The sequence below is a fragment of the Tauraco erythrolophus genome, chromosome 11, assembly GCF_009769465.1.
Source record: "Tauraco erythrolophus isolate bTauEry1 chromosome 11, bTauEry1.pri, whole genome shotgun sequence".
Classification (NCBI taxonomy): domain Eukaryota; kingdom Metazoa; phylum Chordata; class Aves; order Musophagiformes; family Musophagidae; genus Tauraco; species Tauraco erythrolophus.
In genome coordinates this window covers 29877956-29895195 of record NC_141475.1, presented here as the reverse complement: position 1 = coordinate 29895195, position 17240 = coordinate 29877956, and the positions used below count along the sequence as shown (strand labels likewise).

General features: G+C 53.8%; 3 protein-coding genes across 3 annotated transcripts in view; 1 reads left to right on the top strand and 2 right to left on the bottom strand.

Moving 5' to 3' along the window:
- Window positions 1-6764, bottom strand: part of ERICH6 (glutamate rich 6) — an 8989-nt gene extending 2225 nt beyond the window's left edge. The window contains exons 1-8 of the mRNA XM_086618646.1: window positions 6671-6764; window positions 4420-4466; window positions 4202-4318; window positions 2876-2977; window positions 2642-2799; window positions 1595-1662; window positions 579-736; window positions 349-434 (exon numbers count right to left, since the gene is read on the bottom strand). Coding sequence (XP_086474772.1) covers window positions 349-434; window positions 579-736; window positions 1595-1662; window positions 2642-2799; window positions 2876-2977; window positions 4202-4318; window positions 4420-4466; window positions 6671-6764 — 830 coding nt within the window. The remainder of the gene's footprint in view (window positions 1-348; window positions 435-578; window positions 737-1594; window positions 1663-2641; window positions 2800-2875; window positions 2978-4201; window positions 4319-4419; window positions 4467-6670) is intronic.
- SELENOT (selenoprotein T) overlaps window positions 1-10560 on the top strand; it is a 27446-nt gene extending 16886 nt beyond the window's left edge. The window contains exon 6 of the mRNA XM_086618374.1: window positions 10531-10560. The gene's annotated coding sequence lies outside the window, so the exon portion shown is untranslated. The remainder of the gene's footprint in view (window positions 1-10530) is intronic.
- SIAH2 (siah E3 ubiquitin protein ligase 2) lies at window positions 9503-17240 on the bottom strand. The gene is made up of 2 exons (XM_086618371.1): window positions 16854-17240; window positions 9503-10809 (listed from the first exon to the last, which is right to left on the bottom strand). Exons 1-2 carry the CDS (start codon window positions 17238-17240, stop codon window positions 10252-10254), a joined length of 945 nt encoding a protein of 314 aa, XP_086474497.1. The 3' UTR covers window positions 9503-10251.

Below are 17240 nucleotides of genomic sequence, written 5' to 3'. Positions count from 1 at the left end.
CTGGTTTGTCCCCGGGGGAAGGACGGCGCTGAGTGCTTTCGCAGCCCGCTCGGCCAGCAGTGCCCTTCCACAGATGGCCAGAGCTCGGCAGCGGCGCCGGACACTGGGCGAGCGCATTTCCTAGGCTGGGTATTAAAGACACACGTGCCCGTCCCACGTCGAAGCTACTGGCTGATCTGAGAAGCTTCAGACCAAGAGCTACGTAAGCAGTTTCTGCGTTTTTCCAGGCTGCGAAAGGGAGTGTGAGCGGTGGCCCAGGTTATTCGGTGAGAAAGCGGACTCGGACACCCTTAAAATTACAGTAACCACCCCGGGCTAGTGCAGGCAAATGAACCCCGTAAAGGATACTATAACTGCGCCGTTCCATCTGGAAGCACGGTAAGGAATTTCCCTCCATGTTTGTAGCATTTTTGCAGTAATTCATTCTCCACTACCTAAGATTGGAAAAGAAACGGCAGAATGGACAAGAGCAGCCCCGCACCAGCTGCCCTTTAAAGGCAGCAGGAGCCAGGCTCAGCTGCCCCGGGGTGCGGACACGTCGGAGGTGCAGCCCGTTGTCGCCAGCAGCAGCTACTCGCCTTGCCACCCACGAGGGTAAAATCGCAGCAGGTGACGCTGTCGGAGACGGGCTCCTCGTCGGGTGTCACTGCCCTCTCACCAGCCACCAGCGTCCGGCCTGTTGGCGAGGGGGGCTCCCGAGAAAGCAGGTAGGAAATCGTGCCAGCCTGACTTGGACCTAGAGAGCGACAGGAGGGTCTGCGTACGTCGGGGAGGGCTGGCAGCGCCCACGTCGGGGTGCCCGGCACCTCTGCAGGGAGGCTGTGACTCGGGGAGTGGGAATTTCTGGCTGAAACGCTCCATCCTGGGAGTCTGTCTCAGGGTATTTTCTGTCTAACAAGGACAGTCCAAAGTGTTCAGCTATTTCAGAGAACAGGTTTATGAAAAAAAAAGGTGTAGTTTTTTCAGTTATGTATATATACATATCTGCGTGAGTGCAGAATTACTTTTTTTGGACAGCATTCATGGCTCCGTGCTCTGGGGGACTGATAATCTGAAATCCTCGGTGCTGCAAAAGCCTCGGTGCCCCGCGTCCTCTGTGACAATACACCCATCCTGGAAATCTAGTTCATCTGTTCTCAGTCAAAATGCCTTTGACTTTAGAGCCAGACCCAAAGGGCTGCTCAGCCATCCACAGCCTGGGCTAGGAATTAGCAGAGTATTCACCTGGTTAGGCACAACATTGATCACCCTAATTCTGGCAGTTCGTCCTTCCGAGGGCTTGGCTTTGCCAACTTATTCTTCTCTAAGGTCAATTTCTGTGCATCTCAGCTGCAACGTTCAGATATCAGTACTGAAAGTCACAGCAAGGAGATCCTCTCTGTGCAACGGGAACGTAACTGCTTTTGTTTTTTCATGTGAGGGATCATTCAATATGGCAGTATCTAATTTAATGGGATTGCACACTTGACAATGAACTAACACGTCGCTGTGTAAATCCTCCTGTTCAATTAGAGAGCATTAGAGACAGGCAATTCCATTGAATTCATTGTTGTAATACATAGACAAATAAATACATAAGGAAATGCAAACTCACATTCAGCTTCAGCCACTGGCTCTGCTGCCAGCAAAGCCAACTGTTGGGCCATTTGTCTCTCCTGCCGCCTGGAAAACGAAAGCGTTCCTGATACACGTCTCATATGTCCTGTTTGAAAGCTAGTAGTACTGGATATCCTTGCAGTAGGAACACAAGTTTCTGTTTTTCTCTCTGCTCGCATAATTGCAAATAACAATTAGAGGCAACAGAATGTCACCAAAATAACAACATCTCAGCAAAAAGGAATTGCTCCCGTACCGAGATTTCAGTGAACAGATTCTGCCACTGCAATGGCATCGGCTCTGCCGACAGCAGTGCTAAACATTGTCATTCATTTGGCATCGAGATTTTATGTAAAAGAGAAGGAGAGCTGCCCACAAGGTTGCGAAAACAGCTCATCTCCAAGAATATTTTCACTATTTTTCTTATCTCGCTTCCTATGAATTTGACAGTGCCTGACAACGGCTTTGGTCTGTGCTCTGTACATAGCATGAGGTGCTCACACCATCGCACTGCGAAGGGTCTTCGAGGAAGCGAACGGTTCACTGCCAGGTACGCGGAGCTACTCTACTTTTTAAGCCAAGGCCATCGGCTTAGGTATCTGTGGGAGCTTTGGGCTCCTGCCACACAGCCCAGCAGGAGTTCTCCTGACTCTGGAAACTGGAATCCAAACGCGTGTCATCGTTTATGCAGCAAAACAGAGACATACAAACTCAAGCCGTGTTTCAGCACCTGAGGTAAAAGCCAGACCCAAATATTATCCCTCCCACAGCTGCAATTATGGTTTTGGCTCTACCTGTCCCTTACCCTTACGTCTGCCAGCAGTGGGATTAACGCTCAGCACATGTTCCGATACAGCCGGATAAGAGAAAAGCCAAGAGGGCCCAGACAGGATATGAACACCTGTTACCTAAAGCAAATTTTTTTCTTCTTTCATTCCCTCTTGCTGCAGTTTCATTTTTTTAACGTGTCTTTCCCCTCCGGAGTCACCCGTTGTCCCTTCCGCAGACCCGATCCCCAGCGATCCCTGTGCCCGTGCCACGGTACCTCCGGTACGCTCTCTCCTTCGACAGCCGCCTGTCGGCTTCGGTGCCGTGGGGCTCGTGGGGGCCGATGGCAGCCGGATGGCTCCAGGCGCCCTCGCGGCTCTTCATCTCGCTCACGATGAACTCCCAGAGGTCGCGGTTACGCTCACAGCAGAACCTCTGGAAGGCAGGAGCGTGGTGCCGCGAGAGCCGGCCCTTCCACAGCCAAGCGCGGCCAGTCCTCCCACTGGCTCACCGGTCCGTGATCCCGTGACGGTGGGCAAGCGTCTTCGAGGGGAGGGAAGGGCTGCAGCGCGCTGCCACAGTACTCGCACCTCGGAGCAGAGTCCTCCTCTGCCTGGAGTGGAGGGGGGAGAGGGAGCGGGAGGAGGACAGAACCGGGGTATCGGCACACAGATCCTCATTTTGCCTTGGGGCAAGGGCTCTGCTCCAAACGCAGTGCTGTAACGCGTGTAAGGGCTGTCAAAGCAGGTCTGTCTGGGACACCTTGCAAGGATTTAACTCAAAACATCAGGTTCAGGAAACTGCCAAAAAGAAAAGCCGATTTGTAGTAAATAAATAAAAAAAATAAACACCTCGAAGAAATGGAATGACTGTGGTATTTATGAGACCCGTTCCTTCCAAGGGAAAGCTTCAGAGCATGAAGGGAGTACTCTGATGCGTTAACCCTTTCTAACACATTGCTTGGGGCTTTGGAGAGAAAAAGCTCCCCGCCTGCTGCACTGCTGATCCTAGAAATCTATGGGGAATTTCATGAGGAACCAGCAGCAGATTTGCTGACAAACGAGCTGAGCACATTTGACCAGATGCAAATCAGCGGTGCTGCAAGGTATATTTTGAGGATGGGTACTCGATATTCTGAAAGAAATATCCATTTTTTGAAAACACGTTTTGAAACTGGAGTTATGGAAGGTGCAGCTGCCAAGAGCACGCTGCTGAATGTCGCGTCCGACGCCTCCGCTCCCAAGGGCAGCACTCCGGAGAGGCTGCGGCCACCCAGCCGCAGCAGCGAGGGGTGAAGGGTGCCCGCGCCGGGCCGTGAGCTGCTGCGCTTCACTTACACTTCATTTGCTGTATTACGTGTTCAGCACTTTCATTCAGATCCTTTTCTGACCATATTGATTTGAAACACTTGGCTTCTCTGGAGCGTAGTTCCTGGAAACTCCCTTGCTCCCCACCTCACGCCTACAATTAACTCCCTTTGATGACTTTACTCTGCGGAGGGTTACGGGAACTCTATGCCCTGCTGGTATTCCTTGACTGTACACCTGGTATCTGTATAAATTTTGTATCTCTGTTTTAGCCAAAGGGCAAAATCTTCTGCTAGGAAATTCTCAGCGCAGGATGCAGCGGCGGGGAGAGGAGTCGCACAGCCTCTTGCTGTTGAGGTGTGCACAACAAGCGTCGTTTCAACAGCCTCACAAAAGAAAAACCCTTTCATAAAGGAACTCCTGCGCTGGCTTGGCAAAGGGCATGATTTTTATTTTTCCTACATGGGAGTCGTAGGAATTAAAATAAACAAAACCAGCCACTTAATGGGGAACACCCACCACTGACTCACCTCAATCTGTACCTTCTCTGCTGACGACTCAGGTCTGTAGGCCAGCAGGGCAGGGAGGCCAACGGAGGGGAGCGTGCGCAGAGACTTCTCAAACAGCTCCACAAAATCTTCTTTGAACTCAAAGCGGAAAACACGGAAAGCAATGTGAAGTCATGTCTTTGTTCAGGGTAAAACCAATAAGCATGAAACGTATACATGCAGCCTGGCCAAGTCCTTACCTCCGTGTCACACAGAACATCTAAACCGCCGGACTCTTCTGACAGGGCTGCAGGTGAGAGCAATAAAGGGAATTACTGAACAGCAATGCTGTGTTCTCAGAAAGCTTATCTCCTAGACACATTTGGTTTGTTCCCTTTTCAGCACTCCAGCCTTTTCTCACCAACCACAGCGACTGCCCGGACCTTCTTGCCAGACTCGGTCCTACTCTTTCAGAAGGGCGGCTCTGGGTCGGCGTGTCACCCTTCCCAAACGCCTCAGGGACTTGAACCGGGCACTGACACTGGGTCAGGGCTTTACAAAATCATCCCACTGAAGTCGTGGAGATGCCTTATTGCTTGGGGTCAGGGACTTGTAGCACTAATCTAATATTGCATTATTCTCTAAAGCATCTCTAGACTCTCTTGCTCTAAGAAGAAAGGGCTGTAGAGACGATTGAAGATTTTTCCAATTTCCAAGTGCAGTCCGTGCTGCATGAGTGAATCAAACATTTTTTTGGCCTTTGGGTCAGCAGGAAACATCTCAGATGACCAGATGCCTGTCACAGTCCTCGGCAGCCCCAGGTTCTCTCTGGGTGAGCAGTGCTGCCAACATCCAGCCCCTCAGACGCACCGCTGCGTGCTGTGCCATACGTACCACCTTCTGTCTGAATATCGACACGGGCAGCGTGCCAGCTGCCACAGCCTCCCCTCCAGGCAAACTAAACGCATTCCTAGTTCTCTTCATCATGAATTTCAGTTCCCCTTGTTGCCACACAATTTGTCTTGCCCTTCTAAGTAAGCTTGTCCTGCTTTCTAGAAAATACTCAGCCAGATGAAACTCTGGGCAGGCTGAAAAACCAAATCCCTTCTAAGTCCTTCTCTTTGGAAAGCATGAAAAAATCAGAACGTGTGTTTAAAAAGGATGGGGTAAAAATCACAACAGCCCAGGTCAACACCCAGCTCCCAGGCCCGCAACGGGAACCGCAGCTGAGGAATGCTTCTGGAAGTGAATCCAGCACAGGAGGAAAAGCAGAAAGCAATGCTATGGGATTTGCTTACTACGGTAGGAGGCTGAAAGATGTGGCTGCTGGTCTGCTTGAACTTTGGGGTTTTTTTTACATTGCAGTTCAAAGACATGTAGTTCTCACCCTCTGCAATCAAGCCATGTCACGGAGAGTAACCGACCACAAACCTCACCTGAGAAGCGACTTCAGGGAGCACAAGGTGCACCGGTGGAGCTGCACAGCTGGCTCTGCGTGCACCATGGCATGGGGGGGGGCACAGGGAAGCCTGGCACGGGGCGCAGTGCTCAGAGCAGGTGTACACTCCGCCTTCCCACTCTGCCCTCTCTAATGGGCTTTGCAGCTTCTGTACCATCTCTATCTACTGCTGCTGCACCCAGACGCAGGTAGATGATTTACCACGGGCACACGTTTGGTTATCCTGTACTTTGATCATTACAGCGACAGTCAGCCCAAGGGCTCGTGAAGCTCCACCTGAAGTACAAAGCCTGCAACATTTTTCTCCTGCAGACACATTCATGCTGGGTTTCCAAACACACAAAGGGAGCACTGTTTGTCTGTCCTGGGCTGTATGTGCCCCCTTCCTACTGGGACGGATCTGCACGCAGCTTTCCCCAGCGCTTTCAGCTGCTGTGCTGTATTTTGTGGCCCAGATCACTCCTGCTCTCAGAGGCACATGAGATGCAGGAGATGTTCTCCTACAGAGGGGAGCTGCCTGGCATTGAAAATGAAGCACAAAGGCTGTTTGATGTGCTGCCCAAAAGGGATGGGATCGGGCAGCGACCACCACGAACACGCTGTGTGCTGCGGTGCCAGGCTGTACTTCGCGGGCGAGCCAAGGAGCGGGCTACTCGCTCCCGTGCAGGGTGACTCAGCTGAGCAGGAGGAGGAGAAAGGTTGACATATTTTCAGCTCTCCTTAGAGGCGTTGCCAGTGCCTCTCACAGGAATACAATACGCCATTTCTGCCATCTGCTGAGCACTCCCACGTGAGCTGGCTGGCAGAGCACTCCCGCACGCTTCGCTGGGACAAAGCGGTTCGTTTAGAGGCAGCTCAGCGGAGAGGTTAACAAGGGGACCGCTGAGGGGGATTCCTGGGGGCTGCTCCCGGGTCTGCCACTGCTTTGCAAAAGTGTCTCTGGGAAATTGCCAAGTCACGCGACTTCTACAAGGGACACGGGGGCGCGGGGCAGCCGGAGCGAACGGCAGTCCAAGTGAGCAACCTCTGCCTTCAGCACAGCTGGTTCTTACTTGATTTTCCGTCGGCGTGTTCATGCAGCCAGCGAGCTTCTGTCTGCATCGACGTGGACATCCCCGGCACCTCCTGCGCGGCAACGGGTTCCATGCTGCCCGACGTTTCCATTTCCCTTAATTTGAGACACAAACCCACCTGTTACTCACACACAACGAGTTCAAAGCAGTTGCCCTTGGCGACTGTACTAACGAAGGAGCCTTTTCCAAACGTATCTAATTAAAACCCGCACGCGTTAACGCAGCGAGTGCGGCTTTGCTGCCGCGGCTGCAGGCGCTGGTGCGCCCCGTCTAACGGCGTCGAAAGGCGCTTTCGGTCGGGGGGTCAGCGCCCCCCGCCTGCTTTCACCGCTTTCTTTCCCAGTTTTTCGGGTGATGGGTCGTGCTGGGAGGGCGGTCGGGAACGGCGGGGCCCGCCGGCCGCAGAGGTGCGGGGACGAACCGCGCTGTCCCGCCCGGCCCCGCACAGCCCCGCTCCCGGCCCGGCCCGCACCGCTCCGGCCCGGCCATCGCTCCGCCGCGCCCCGGCCCCGCTCCCGGCCCCGGCCCCGCCGCGCACCGTCTCCAGGGCGACGCGGCGGGCGCGGGGGCTGCCGGGGCGGGGCGGGCGGAGCGCGGCCGGGGCGGTTCCGGGGCCGGTGCGGCGGGCACCTGGTAAAGCCGGGGGCCGGGGCGGGCAGCCGAAAGGGCCCCGAGGGAGCCGGGGCAGCCCCGCCGCTGCCCGCGCCCGGCTGCACGAATTGCCCGGTGCGGAGCCCGGTGTGACTCGCCGGTTCGGACGTGAGCTCCCGGCTGCAGCCCGCGTTCGTGCCGTGCCCGCCGCTGGTGCCTCCTGCAGGGCCGGGCGCCGTCGGGCCCCTGCGAGCAGTCCGCGCTGCCAGCCCGGAGGGCGGAGGAAAGCCGTTCTCGTCCGGTAACGGGGTTTGCGAACGAACGCGACCTTCGGATGCGCCTCAGGGCAGCGCGTGCTGCGTTATCTGGGCTTCGCGTAAGAGTTTGCAGTGTCGCACGAGCTGGGGGTTCTACGACAACATAAGTAAGTCCTCCTCGTTTTACCAAGCGGAAAGAACATGTTGAGGCGCTGCCAGCGGTTCCAGGGCAGCGTTGGGACGTGCTGCCCTGCTGGCGTTGGCGCTGATGGCTCCCCGTAGCACGGGGTGCTGGGGCATTGCCGCCGGGGCTGTTTGGTGCGGATCCTGGTATTGCCACAGCTCTGGGGGTGCCGGCACCCCTTTTATCTGCTTTAAACTTTGACCAAGAACACGTCTGTGCTACAGGTGCACTTCTGGCCACAGAGCAGCGGTGCTGTGGCACAGCTGGAGGCGAGTGCCAGCCCTGGCAGCACACAGCCTGACCCTGGCACAGGGAACCACGCAAGTTGTGCCACCCTTTTGCTATAAACTCAACAGTCCCTACGAGGTTTTGTGTTTAAAGTGGACTCTGTTTTTAGGGAGAACTGTCAACAAATAGCGTAGCAACTCAACAGAAAAATTGCTTTGTAGACACAACTCTGGGTTACTCCTGTCACCTCCTGTAGTTAACTGCTTCCAGGTGGGGTAGGAGCACAGCTGAGAGGGGCTGTTGGCTACACACTGTTTGTAGTGTGTGTGGTGTGGTCTGGCTGGGAGTAATTAATTTAATTTCATTATCCTGCTATAATCAAAGACACACTGAAGAGTTTTATTTTACACAAAAAAGTTCTTATGGCCCAACTGTCAGTAAGAAAAGTTATCTTCCACTATAAATGTTGTTGAAATACGGGAAAATAAATCAAATCCTTAGGAACTCTTGCTTAACAAGTTCTGCTGAAAGCACAAGTGTTAATGCCTGTCAGAGCCAGAGCTTGACTTTGATCCTGCTTAAGCAGGAGTAAATTAGCTCACTGATGCTGCAGGAGTTCTGCCAGCACAGTGTAAACAAGATCAAATGTAGGGTCTTTGTGGGAACTGGATATGAAAAGATTAGAGTAATTCATTGGGAGTTTTTTTCCTGCCATGGTTATATCCAAATTCTCAAGGCTGGAACAAGCTTCCCGTGGCTGATGTGGTCCTTGTCTCTGTCCTGTGCGCTTTTCTGGGAATGGCTGCCAGGCACTGGGTGACACTCGAGTAGGACTCTGTCAGGACTCCAAAGATCTCCTCCCTGGAGGGATGCCGTTAGGACTGTTTTTCCTCCCTGTGTATTGTATTTATTCCCACCAAGCTTCAGCTGTCGCTTACATGTAGTTTGTCACTATCGTGAGGTTTCCTACCGCTGAGCAACTCTATGGGCTGCATCACTTCACAACTCATTGCCTCTCCCAAACGGCGAACACCTTAATGTTCAGCAGAGCCACGTGCAGAGGCAGTATTCTCCTGGAGTGATTTGGACAGAAGGGTTCTGGAAGTGGAGGGGGAGCTGCAGGCAGGTGCAGCCTTGGTGACAGACGGTGATTTCGGTTTGCACGAGCCAGGCTGTCGCTGTTGCCCCTGGGACTCCAACCCCCACCCGGTTCGGGTGCTGCGCAGCAGGACTGGGTAGGCTGGGGGGGGAGCACCCCTCGGGCGTCCTGCCGCTGGCCCGGGCCAGGGGAGGCCAGTGGATCCGGCGGGGTACAGCGCGCACGGCACCTGGGAAGCAGTAGCTGCTGCCGCGCACGTCAGCACAGCACGCTATGCGGGGTAGTTTTTGCAAAATATTTATTACAAAATAAAAGTAAATGTGGCAACAAAACTTAAATAGCAAATGACACGACACTGGCCGTAAAGCTCTTGCTGTATTATTAGTCTTTTACAATAATCGATAGTCTCCACGGGAAGCTGCACGTGGACAGCTTGAATGTATTTCTGTTGTTGGCTCTGGCTGTTGGAGATGCGTTAGACGTGTGCCTCCTGCCTTCACCAGCACCCGGCTGCGAGCAGCTGTGCCGCGCGCTGGGCTCACTGGTCCCCCTAAAACGGACAGGAGCTGGCAATTCCCACACTCTCTGAAACCCGCCGTGCTTTACCCCAACCCCTCCTCCTCTTTTTGCTTTTAAAAACTCAGCAAATGATCCAGTGCCCATCCCTTTTTAATAAGGTAGCTGGAAATGGAGCAGCAACACTGCAGTACCTCTTGTTCCCCTTTGAGCCACAACTTCTCTGGTGAGAGGTTGCTTGAATTTCTGTCCTTTCCCACCTACTAAAAACTGTTATTAAAGCTCACCAGTGAGAGAGCAAGTCTGTGTTCCTGCTGAAAGGGCTTTTAGGCGTGCTCCAAACAGGAATACAGTCCTTCAAGACTTTTAAGCCACATGTCTAATGGAAGCACTCTTTAAATAAAATATAATTAAATTAAAAAAGGTGACTGTGTGTGGGGAATCTTCCTAAGGCACCCAAGAATTTTTAAAAAAAACCTTTTCCCACTCATGTTACTCACAGGACACTCTCGTTCCTCTTCTCTCCAAAGTTAAAAATGTTGGCTAGTCAGGAACCTTAGCATACACCATGACCTAGTTGAGTATCATTTAAAAAAAAAAAGAAAAACAGAAGAAAAAGAAAACCCTTGGTGGATGTAAAGCACTATGTCCAGACAGCCTGGGTTTCGCTCGCTACGCAAAAACATCACGGGCAGCAGGTAGAAATAGTCACGTTGATGCCGAGGTTTCCGTTGTCAGCGAAAAGGTGTGCTATAGCCGTATCAAAAACGAGGCAGTCGCTGTTGAGAATGGCCGCGGAGACGCCGTCGTGGATGGAGCGCGGCGTCGCCTCCCACGTCAGCCGGCGGCGGTTGCCGTTCAGCTCCAGTCTGTACGCAAAGTTCTCCGCTTGCTTACGGGTGCCGATGAGCAGCACGATGGCAAAGAACTGCTGGTGACCTTCGTACTTCTCTTGTTTCTCCAGCACCAGCATGAAGTGGTGGCCGAAGCACGACTGCATCATCACCCAGTCGACCGCCCCGGGAAGGTTAATGTCTGTGGCGAGAAAAACGATGTCTTCTCCCTGAAGGGTGGTAATGCTTTTGTGGGCGTGCATGAGGTGGGACATCACAGCTTCCAGGGATCCCTGCCATTTACAGGAGGCTCCGGGGCACGGGCAGGAGTAGGGACGATACTCGCAGACGTCTTCGTGTTCTGGCTTTTCGGTGTGATGGAGCGTCAGGGAGCAGCCGGTCGTGGCGTACTGGAAAAGACCAAATAGAAGCTGTCAGGAAACTAGTGCTTAGGCTTCCACCTGTCAACTGGAAGCACTGGTGACCAACCAGAACTCTTGTTGTCACTGCAAATTTTACGTTAGATACTCCTAATTAGCCCTGGATTCAGAGCTGGGCTCTACTAATTTTTTGTTTCCACTCAAAAAAATGGACTCTTCTTGTCTTTTGTGGTTGTTTGTTTCTAATGCAAGCGCTTAGAGAAAACGGATTGCAAGGCTGAGTTGTAGTTAGATTTGCTGTTGTCGTTAGATCTGATCGGTCCAGATCAGCTGAAGTCCTGGTTTGGATTTTTCTTTTCTTTAAAAAGAAAAAAAGATTCTAGTTTCAGCAAACAGCTACTAGAGTGAAGAATTTTTACTAGATGTACCTTGTTACCATCACAGAGCAAAAGCACTTGATTAAATTCAAATGCAGATTCCTCACAGCTTTTTGGGTTTTTAAACACTGGAACAATTTCAACACTGCAATTGTGAGAATTGAGAGAGGACAATTTTTCACTGAGCATAAAGAGAGCGTACAAATAAGTACCATTTAACTTCTCTTTATGTCTTTGGGCAGCTCAGGGAGTTAATTTGCTTTAAACAACCAGCAACGCTTTTCCTTTTTCCAGTCAGTTCAGTTGTCCACACTGACCATACTGCTTTCACTCTACCTCCAGAGAGAAAGAAAGTCTCTCCTGTTCTCCCCAAGAGCACAGCTCCCCCCAGTCTGTAGGTGCCTGTAGTGGCATCACCACCACCGCTAACACCATCACACACGTTACAACACGTGTGCATGGCTGCTTACGGATGCTATGACGCTTCCTTGAGGGCAGATAAAACCAAGGTATAAATGAGTCCTCTGGGCTAACATGCGTGCAAGAAGTTTCAGCTGAAAGGGTTATATGCCCAAGATGCAAATGACCCACGCGGTGAACACTGGGACAGAAACTCCACTTTGTGCTTCCGGAGGAGCTCGTTTTATAAGCCACAAAGAGCTAACGTCAGTCTTCACCTGCTGCGTCTGCCCCTGCCGCGTAACCCTCTGCCAACCGCTTCCCTGCAGGGTGCTGCAGCAGGACCGGGCGCCCTCCTGCCGAAGGCAGAAGCCCCATCGTGGCAATCGCAGGCTCTGCCGCACAACGCAGCGACCTGGGCACGCGCCCGCTCCCAGCCCGCCGGCGTTCCCCACGTTCAGACCCCAGTTAACGCTTCCATCGTGCAACGAGTTGAAGGGCAGCTCCACGCCTAACCTCATTAACAAAAAGAGCAAGAACATACAAGCTGCTGATGGGGCAAAACCAGCCGTCTACGTGAAAGCGGCCGGTGGTGACGGCAGATGCGAGAGCGTAAAAACAAGACGAGCGAAGAGCGGTGGCTCTGCCCCCACCATGTGTGCCCTTCGCTCCCAGACCCACCGCTGAGAAGCCCAACCAACGGCAGGAGACTGTGAACAGAAGAGCTGCCCTGCTGTCTTTGTGCTGCTTGGCAAACACCATCCATCTGCACACACCCCTCAGAACCGCGCTGCGTCTCCCCCTGCGTACACGGTATCTGTGAGCTGACCGGCCTGTGCTCCTTGTCCACCTCTACCGTGTCCTCGAGACGGGGAGCCAGGGCTGCACGCGGCGCTAACGGCACGGCCATGACACCAACGCCTGCGCTGGCGTGACTGTTTTCCGCTTTTTCATTGCCCTTCTCATCATCCCTAGTATTCCGTGCTGGAAAGTATTACGTACTTGTTTTCACAGTCATTCGTTCGGCACCGTATCCTCTTTCCTCAGAGGACATGGCCAGCTCAGAGCTCACCACCATACCTGACGTAGCATGCCACGGTTTTGCCACCTATCTCACTCTGCGTGCGCTGCTCTGAACTTCAGGATAGCTTTGAGTATCCTGAAGCATTCGGAAAACATCAGCGAAGCTCGAAGGTGCTCAGCAGAGGCAGGCCAGTGTCACCAACCCTGCAAACGAAGGCAGGCAGGGACGTGGGATTAAAGTAACTTGTCTGAAGCCACGTGGGAAATCAGGGGCAGAGCTGGGAATCGGCTGCCAAGCCCAAACCCCTCTGCTCCAGCCAGCAGACTCTCCCGTAGGACACAAGTAGCCTGAGATACAAATAACTCTCTGGAAAGAAGAGGCCAGCCTGTGCCTGCACATGTGTCAGCAGTGTTCAGGGACACCACGAGGACAGAGACCCTCTCGTGCTTCTCCCTCCTCTCCACTGCTTTGTGAAACATCAGTCCCTGCTTTTAAGATCCCTCCAGCCTTCGGAAGCGTTCACTGAAGCTTGAGTACGGATGCACAGCCCAGGGACGCACAGCGAGGTCCAGCCCAGGAGCCAGCGAGGCTCCGTGCTTCCCAGGCCCTCGGAGCGGCGAGGGAACCGGCTGAGGGCACAGGTAGGTGCCCGGCAGCGGGCGATCGTACGCGGTGCAGCGCTGCAGCTGCTGGTACCGCTCACCTGGGAAAGGACCGGCCAACGCGGAGTTGGAGCACACGAGCTCTGCGCTCGGGCGCAGGTGGGGTGATGTAAGCAGAGCTCTGTGCATAGGGACATCTGCTCCATCAGAAACAAAATAAACTGCATTTTTATCAGAAAAAAAAAAACAACACTGCTTTACCAGAGTCTGCTACATCTTGGAAATAGGAAGGGTGACCTTATTTCAGTTTAGTATATTTGCTCAAAAATCTTTAAAACGACAATTATTTTTTAACTTAAAGAACAGCTCTGAAGAGGCTGCAGGGGCAGCGTTGGACAATATACGGGCGTTAGTTTGTATTCAGTAACAACACGAAGGTGCACTTTCTGCCTGCACGTTTGCTGCTGACACGGGAAGCCTGTCATGCTTTCCCTGGAACGGACGGTGTCGCAGCAGTGGGCGGTTCTGCCCACCTCCTCCCACCGTCTAAAGAAAATTAAAGAAAGTGACTGGCCTGGTGTTATGTAAGACTTGTTAGTTCATATACACTCTCACCACACCTTCCACTTTTTAAACACAAAGTGTTGGTTGTGAGGTACAGACTTTTTCACAGAGCAAAGTGTGGTACAGCACAATGAATTTACTGGATTCAGTTTCCTTCAAAAGGACCAGAAGCATCTGGAGACTCAGAAACATGCAGTGTCTCCTGTTACAGATGCCTGTGTCCAAGGATCTCGGAAGACGCCGTCACGCCAGGTACCTATCCCAGCTTCCAAGACGCAGAGCATCACCACTCCTAGGAGAGCTGGTAAGAACGGAGTTTCAATCCCTTGAAAAATCACGTCTCACCTACTTATATTTTTTTTTAATGTGTGTCATAACTAGAAAAGTAATTTCTTTTACTATATGTAAAACTTTTACTATATGTAAAACTTATTGTTAGGTTGAATTAATCACAGCAGTGAGAATTCACTGGTGTTCCTACGCAGAAGTTTTTGGGTTGTGGGTTGTTTGGTTTTTTTCTTTTTTTTTTTGTTTTCCTTTTTCCCTATCACACATTGCTAAATGCCATCCGTACAGCCGCCCAGCCGGGCGCTGTCACTGTGTAAACACACGCTGAGTTTGCTCTCGGATACTCTTTCCTTAGCGCTGCGCTAGTTTTCGCCGGTGCATGTTGGAGGCAAGTTCTACGATAAACTGAACCGCAAGCAGGAGCTGCCTGCGGTTTGACACGGGGCAGATGAGGGGTGCTGGTCCCACGTCATTTCCACGGCCACGCCGAGATCACTCCGGCACCAATGCCCGTCTTTGTCGCGTCCCACCGCAGAAGGCTGGCGAAGCACGGCAGGGCGCAGCGCTCGGGTAATGCGGAGAACGCTCACAACTCTGCTTGTCTTCTCGTAGGCTTTGGATGAAGTGGTTAAATGGAGAAACTCCTCTCCACGAGCCAGGTCACAGTTCCAAGCTGAGCAGCGAATGACCACAGTGAACCTCACACAACTGCTGTGAAAATGGATCCTGGTGTCTGTTCGGGAAGCTTCCAATTAATAAGATTTATTTTCTTTCATAGCCAGTATCGGACAAAACCCCCAAAGTTACAGAAGAACTTACATCCAGATTAAGTCAGCTTCATAAGTAGAGAGCACCTTTAAATTATTTTCCACTTGCACTTGTTTAAAAGATGAAAGAAAACAACCAATTCCTTTTGGCAGTCGTTAATTAGGAGTTTGAGTGTGTCTATGATGTACATTTTATCTTCTGCAGATCGCTTGGAGCACTAAAAGGCATTTTATATTTTCAGTAACTTTGATGTGACTTTAAGATTTAAATCCTCCTATAGATTTTTTTTTTTCCAGAAGCCCTGTAAAGCGCAGAGATGCAATAACCGTAATTCTTTCTTAAAGCATTTTAAGCAGAACAGCCCTCAGAGCAGCTATAGCCACAGGAACACCAAATCCCCCTTTTCCGTGGGCTCCCTCGTGTCTCAGTTCTACTTATCTCGAGTCCCATTCACAGTTGTCTCTAGATGTGCAGGGACCTCCTCCGGACGGACCCCGTCTTTATTTGGTCTTTCACATTTTCCGGAGCTCTGACCTCCCCCTCCCGACACTCCCCTGGAATCCTGTCCCAGGTTCCCTTAACGCGATGAGAACGGCAGGAGGGTGGGAGCAGGGCCAGGCCCCGGTGAGCTGCCGCACGGGGCGGTTCTTGCCAAAACCCCCGGTGCTGCCGCAGCACCTGATGGACACTCGCTGCCACGGGGCACGGGGGGTCACCCCCCAGCCTGAGCACACCGACTGAGAACGACAGCCCCGATGGTGCGTGGCTCTTCCTGGGCCCGCGAAGCAACAGTGAAAAGCGTTCCCATAGCAAGAGTGAAAAGTGTTCCCGTGTGCCAGCTTCGCTTTGCAGCTCTTGGGAACGGTGAAAGCTGCAGAGCCGGAATTGCTCACGGCAGAAAAAATCCACATAAAAGAGAGGGCGTGCGAGGGAAGAGGCGCAGAGACTGACTCACACCTCTGCGAGGAGCTCCGGGGTGCCCGAGGAGCAGGGGGTGCGGAGCTCGTGGGCGGGGGCCGGTGCCACGGAGGACACGCGGTCCCGCACGGGTCGTACCGGGGCACAGCCCGGGACGTGGGGCTCTGCGGGCACTGTGTTTTCGGGTCCAAGCTGGGCAGCTCACAGGCGCACGTGTGACGGCGGCAGCACCGCGTGGGGGAACTCAACATCCTGCCCGCAGTGCCGCTCGGCTGCCCCGCGCACAGCTGGGGCCAGGGGCTGCTGCCACCCCTGCGCTGCCCCAGCTGTCCCCTCCCCAGCGCCGCGGCCCAGGGCTCCTACCTGCACTGGCATCTCACTGGCGGCTGCGAGGTGCAGCACGCTGACCACTGCTGGTTCAAAGTCTCTCTCCAGCTCTCCCAGCTCTGAACTGGCTTGCACGTGCTGTACCAAGAAGCCCGGTGGTCCGGCTGCTGGACAGATGGGCACCCTGTGGGCAGCAGAGCTGCGCCTTGGTGCAAGGGGAGCTGCGAGGACTGCGCTCCAGGGAGCTGGTCCAGCCTGGATGCATCCGTTTTGCTTAGGACAAGCAGGGAATACCAGCTGCCACGGATGAGACCGAGACATTTCAGAAAATGAGAACTAGGCCAGCATTTCAGTGAAAAACCCGCCCTGGCTGTCTGTATTCCTCAACGATGCTCCTGCGAGCCGGCTGGGGAAAGCTCGTGCCAGGGACTGGGTTTTCCTGGCAGAGGCGGTGAATGCCTGCTCGCAGCTTTCGCCCGAAATCTGGCCACGCACCGCCGGAGCCTGGCAGTGCCCGCTCCGGCTCCATCGATCCTGCTGCCAGCCTGACCACGGCTCTGCACCTGCCACGGACAGCTCCCTGTTTTAAAACTCTTCCCATACTCCACACGAGCCAGGGCTCCTGCGGTTCCTGTATCTGTCCCTCCATCACCACAGCTTGTGGTTTTAAAGTGCTTTTCATACTCCGGAGGTACGAACAAAAATAACCCGAAACACCCCGGGGGCAGGGGGATGGGGATGGGGGGCCGGGCGGCCCGAGGGGCCGCCCGGCCCCCCATCCCCATCCCCCTGCCCCATCTCCCTTACCTTGCAGGGGAAGAGCACAGCCGAGGCCACCTTCTCCATGGCCAAGTTCCTGATGCTGGGGGTGAGGGAGCCCCGGCACGTCGGGCAGAGGCTCAGCTTCTGCCGGCATTGGTTGCAGACCAGGTGCCCGGCCTGACACTGCAGGATGGGCGGCAGCACATAGTCGAAGCAGACGGGGCACTCGAAGAGGGAGGTCAGTTCGTGGTGCTGCTGCTGTTGCGGAGGAGGAGGAGGTGGCGGAGGCGGCGGCGGAGGAGGAGGGGGGGGCGGCGGGGACGCCCCGCTGGGACCCGGGAGGACGGCGGCGGGCACGGCGGGGGGCGCGGCGTGCGGCTGTTTGCCGCAGGGCTTGTTAGCGCCGGGGCCGGCGGAGGACGGGCGGCTCAT

Bases quoted from the DNA above. Each gene is read 5' to 3' on its own strand.
- SIAH2 (XM_086618371.1), bottom strand. From the start codon at position 17,240: ATGAGCCGCCCGTCCTCCGCCGGCCCCGGCGCTAACAAGCCCTGCGGC. The intron at 10,810-16,853 runs GTAAGGGAGATG...GGTCTTTTCCAG, and splicing joins CTGTGCTCTTCCCCTGCAAG to TACGCCACGACCGGCTGCTC.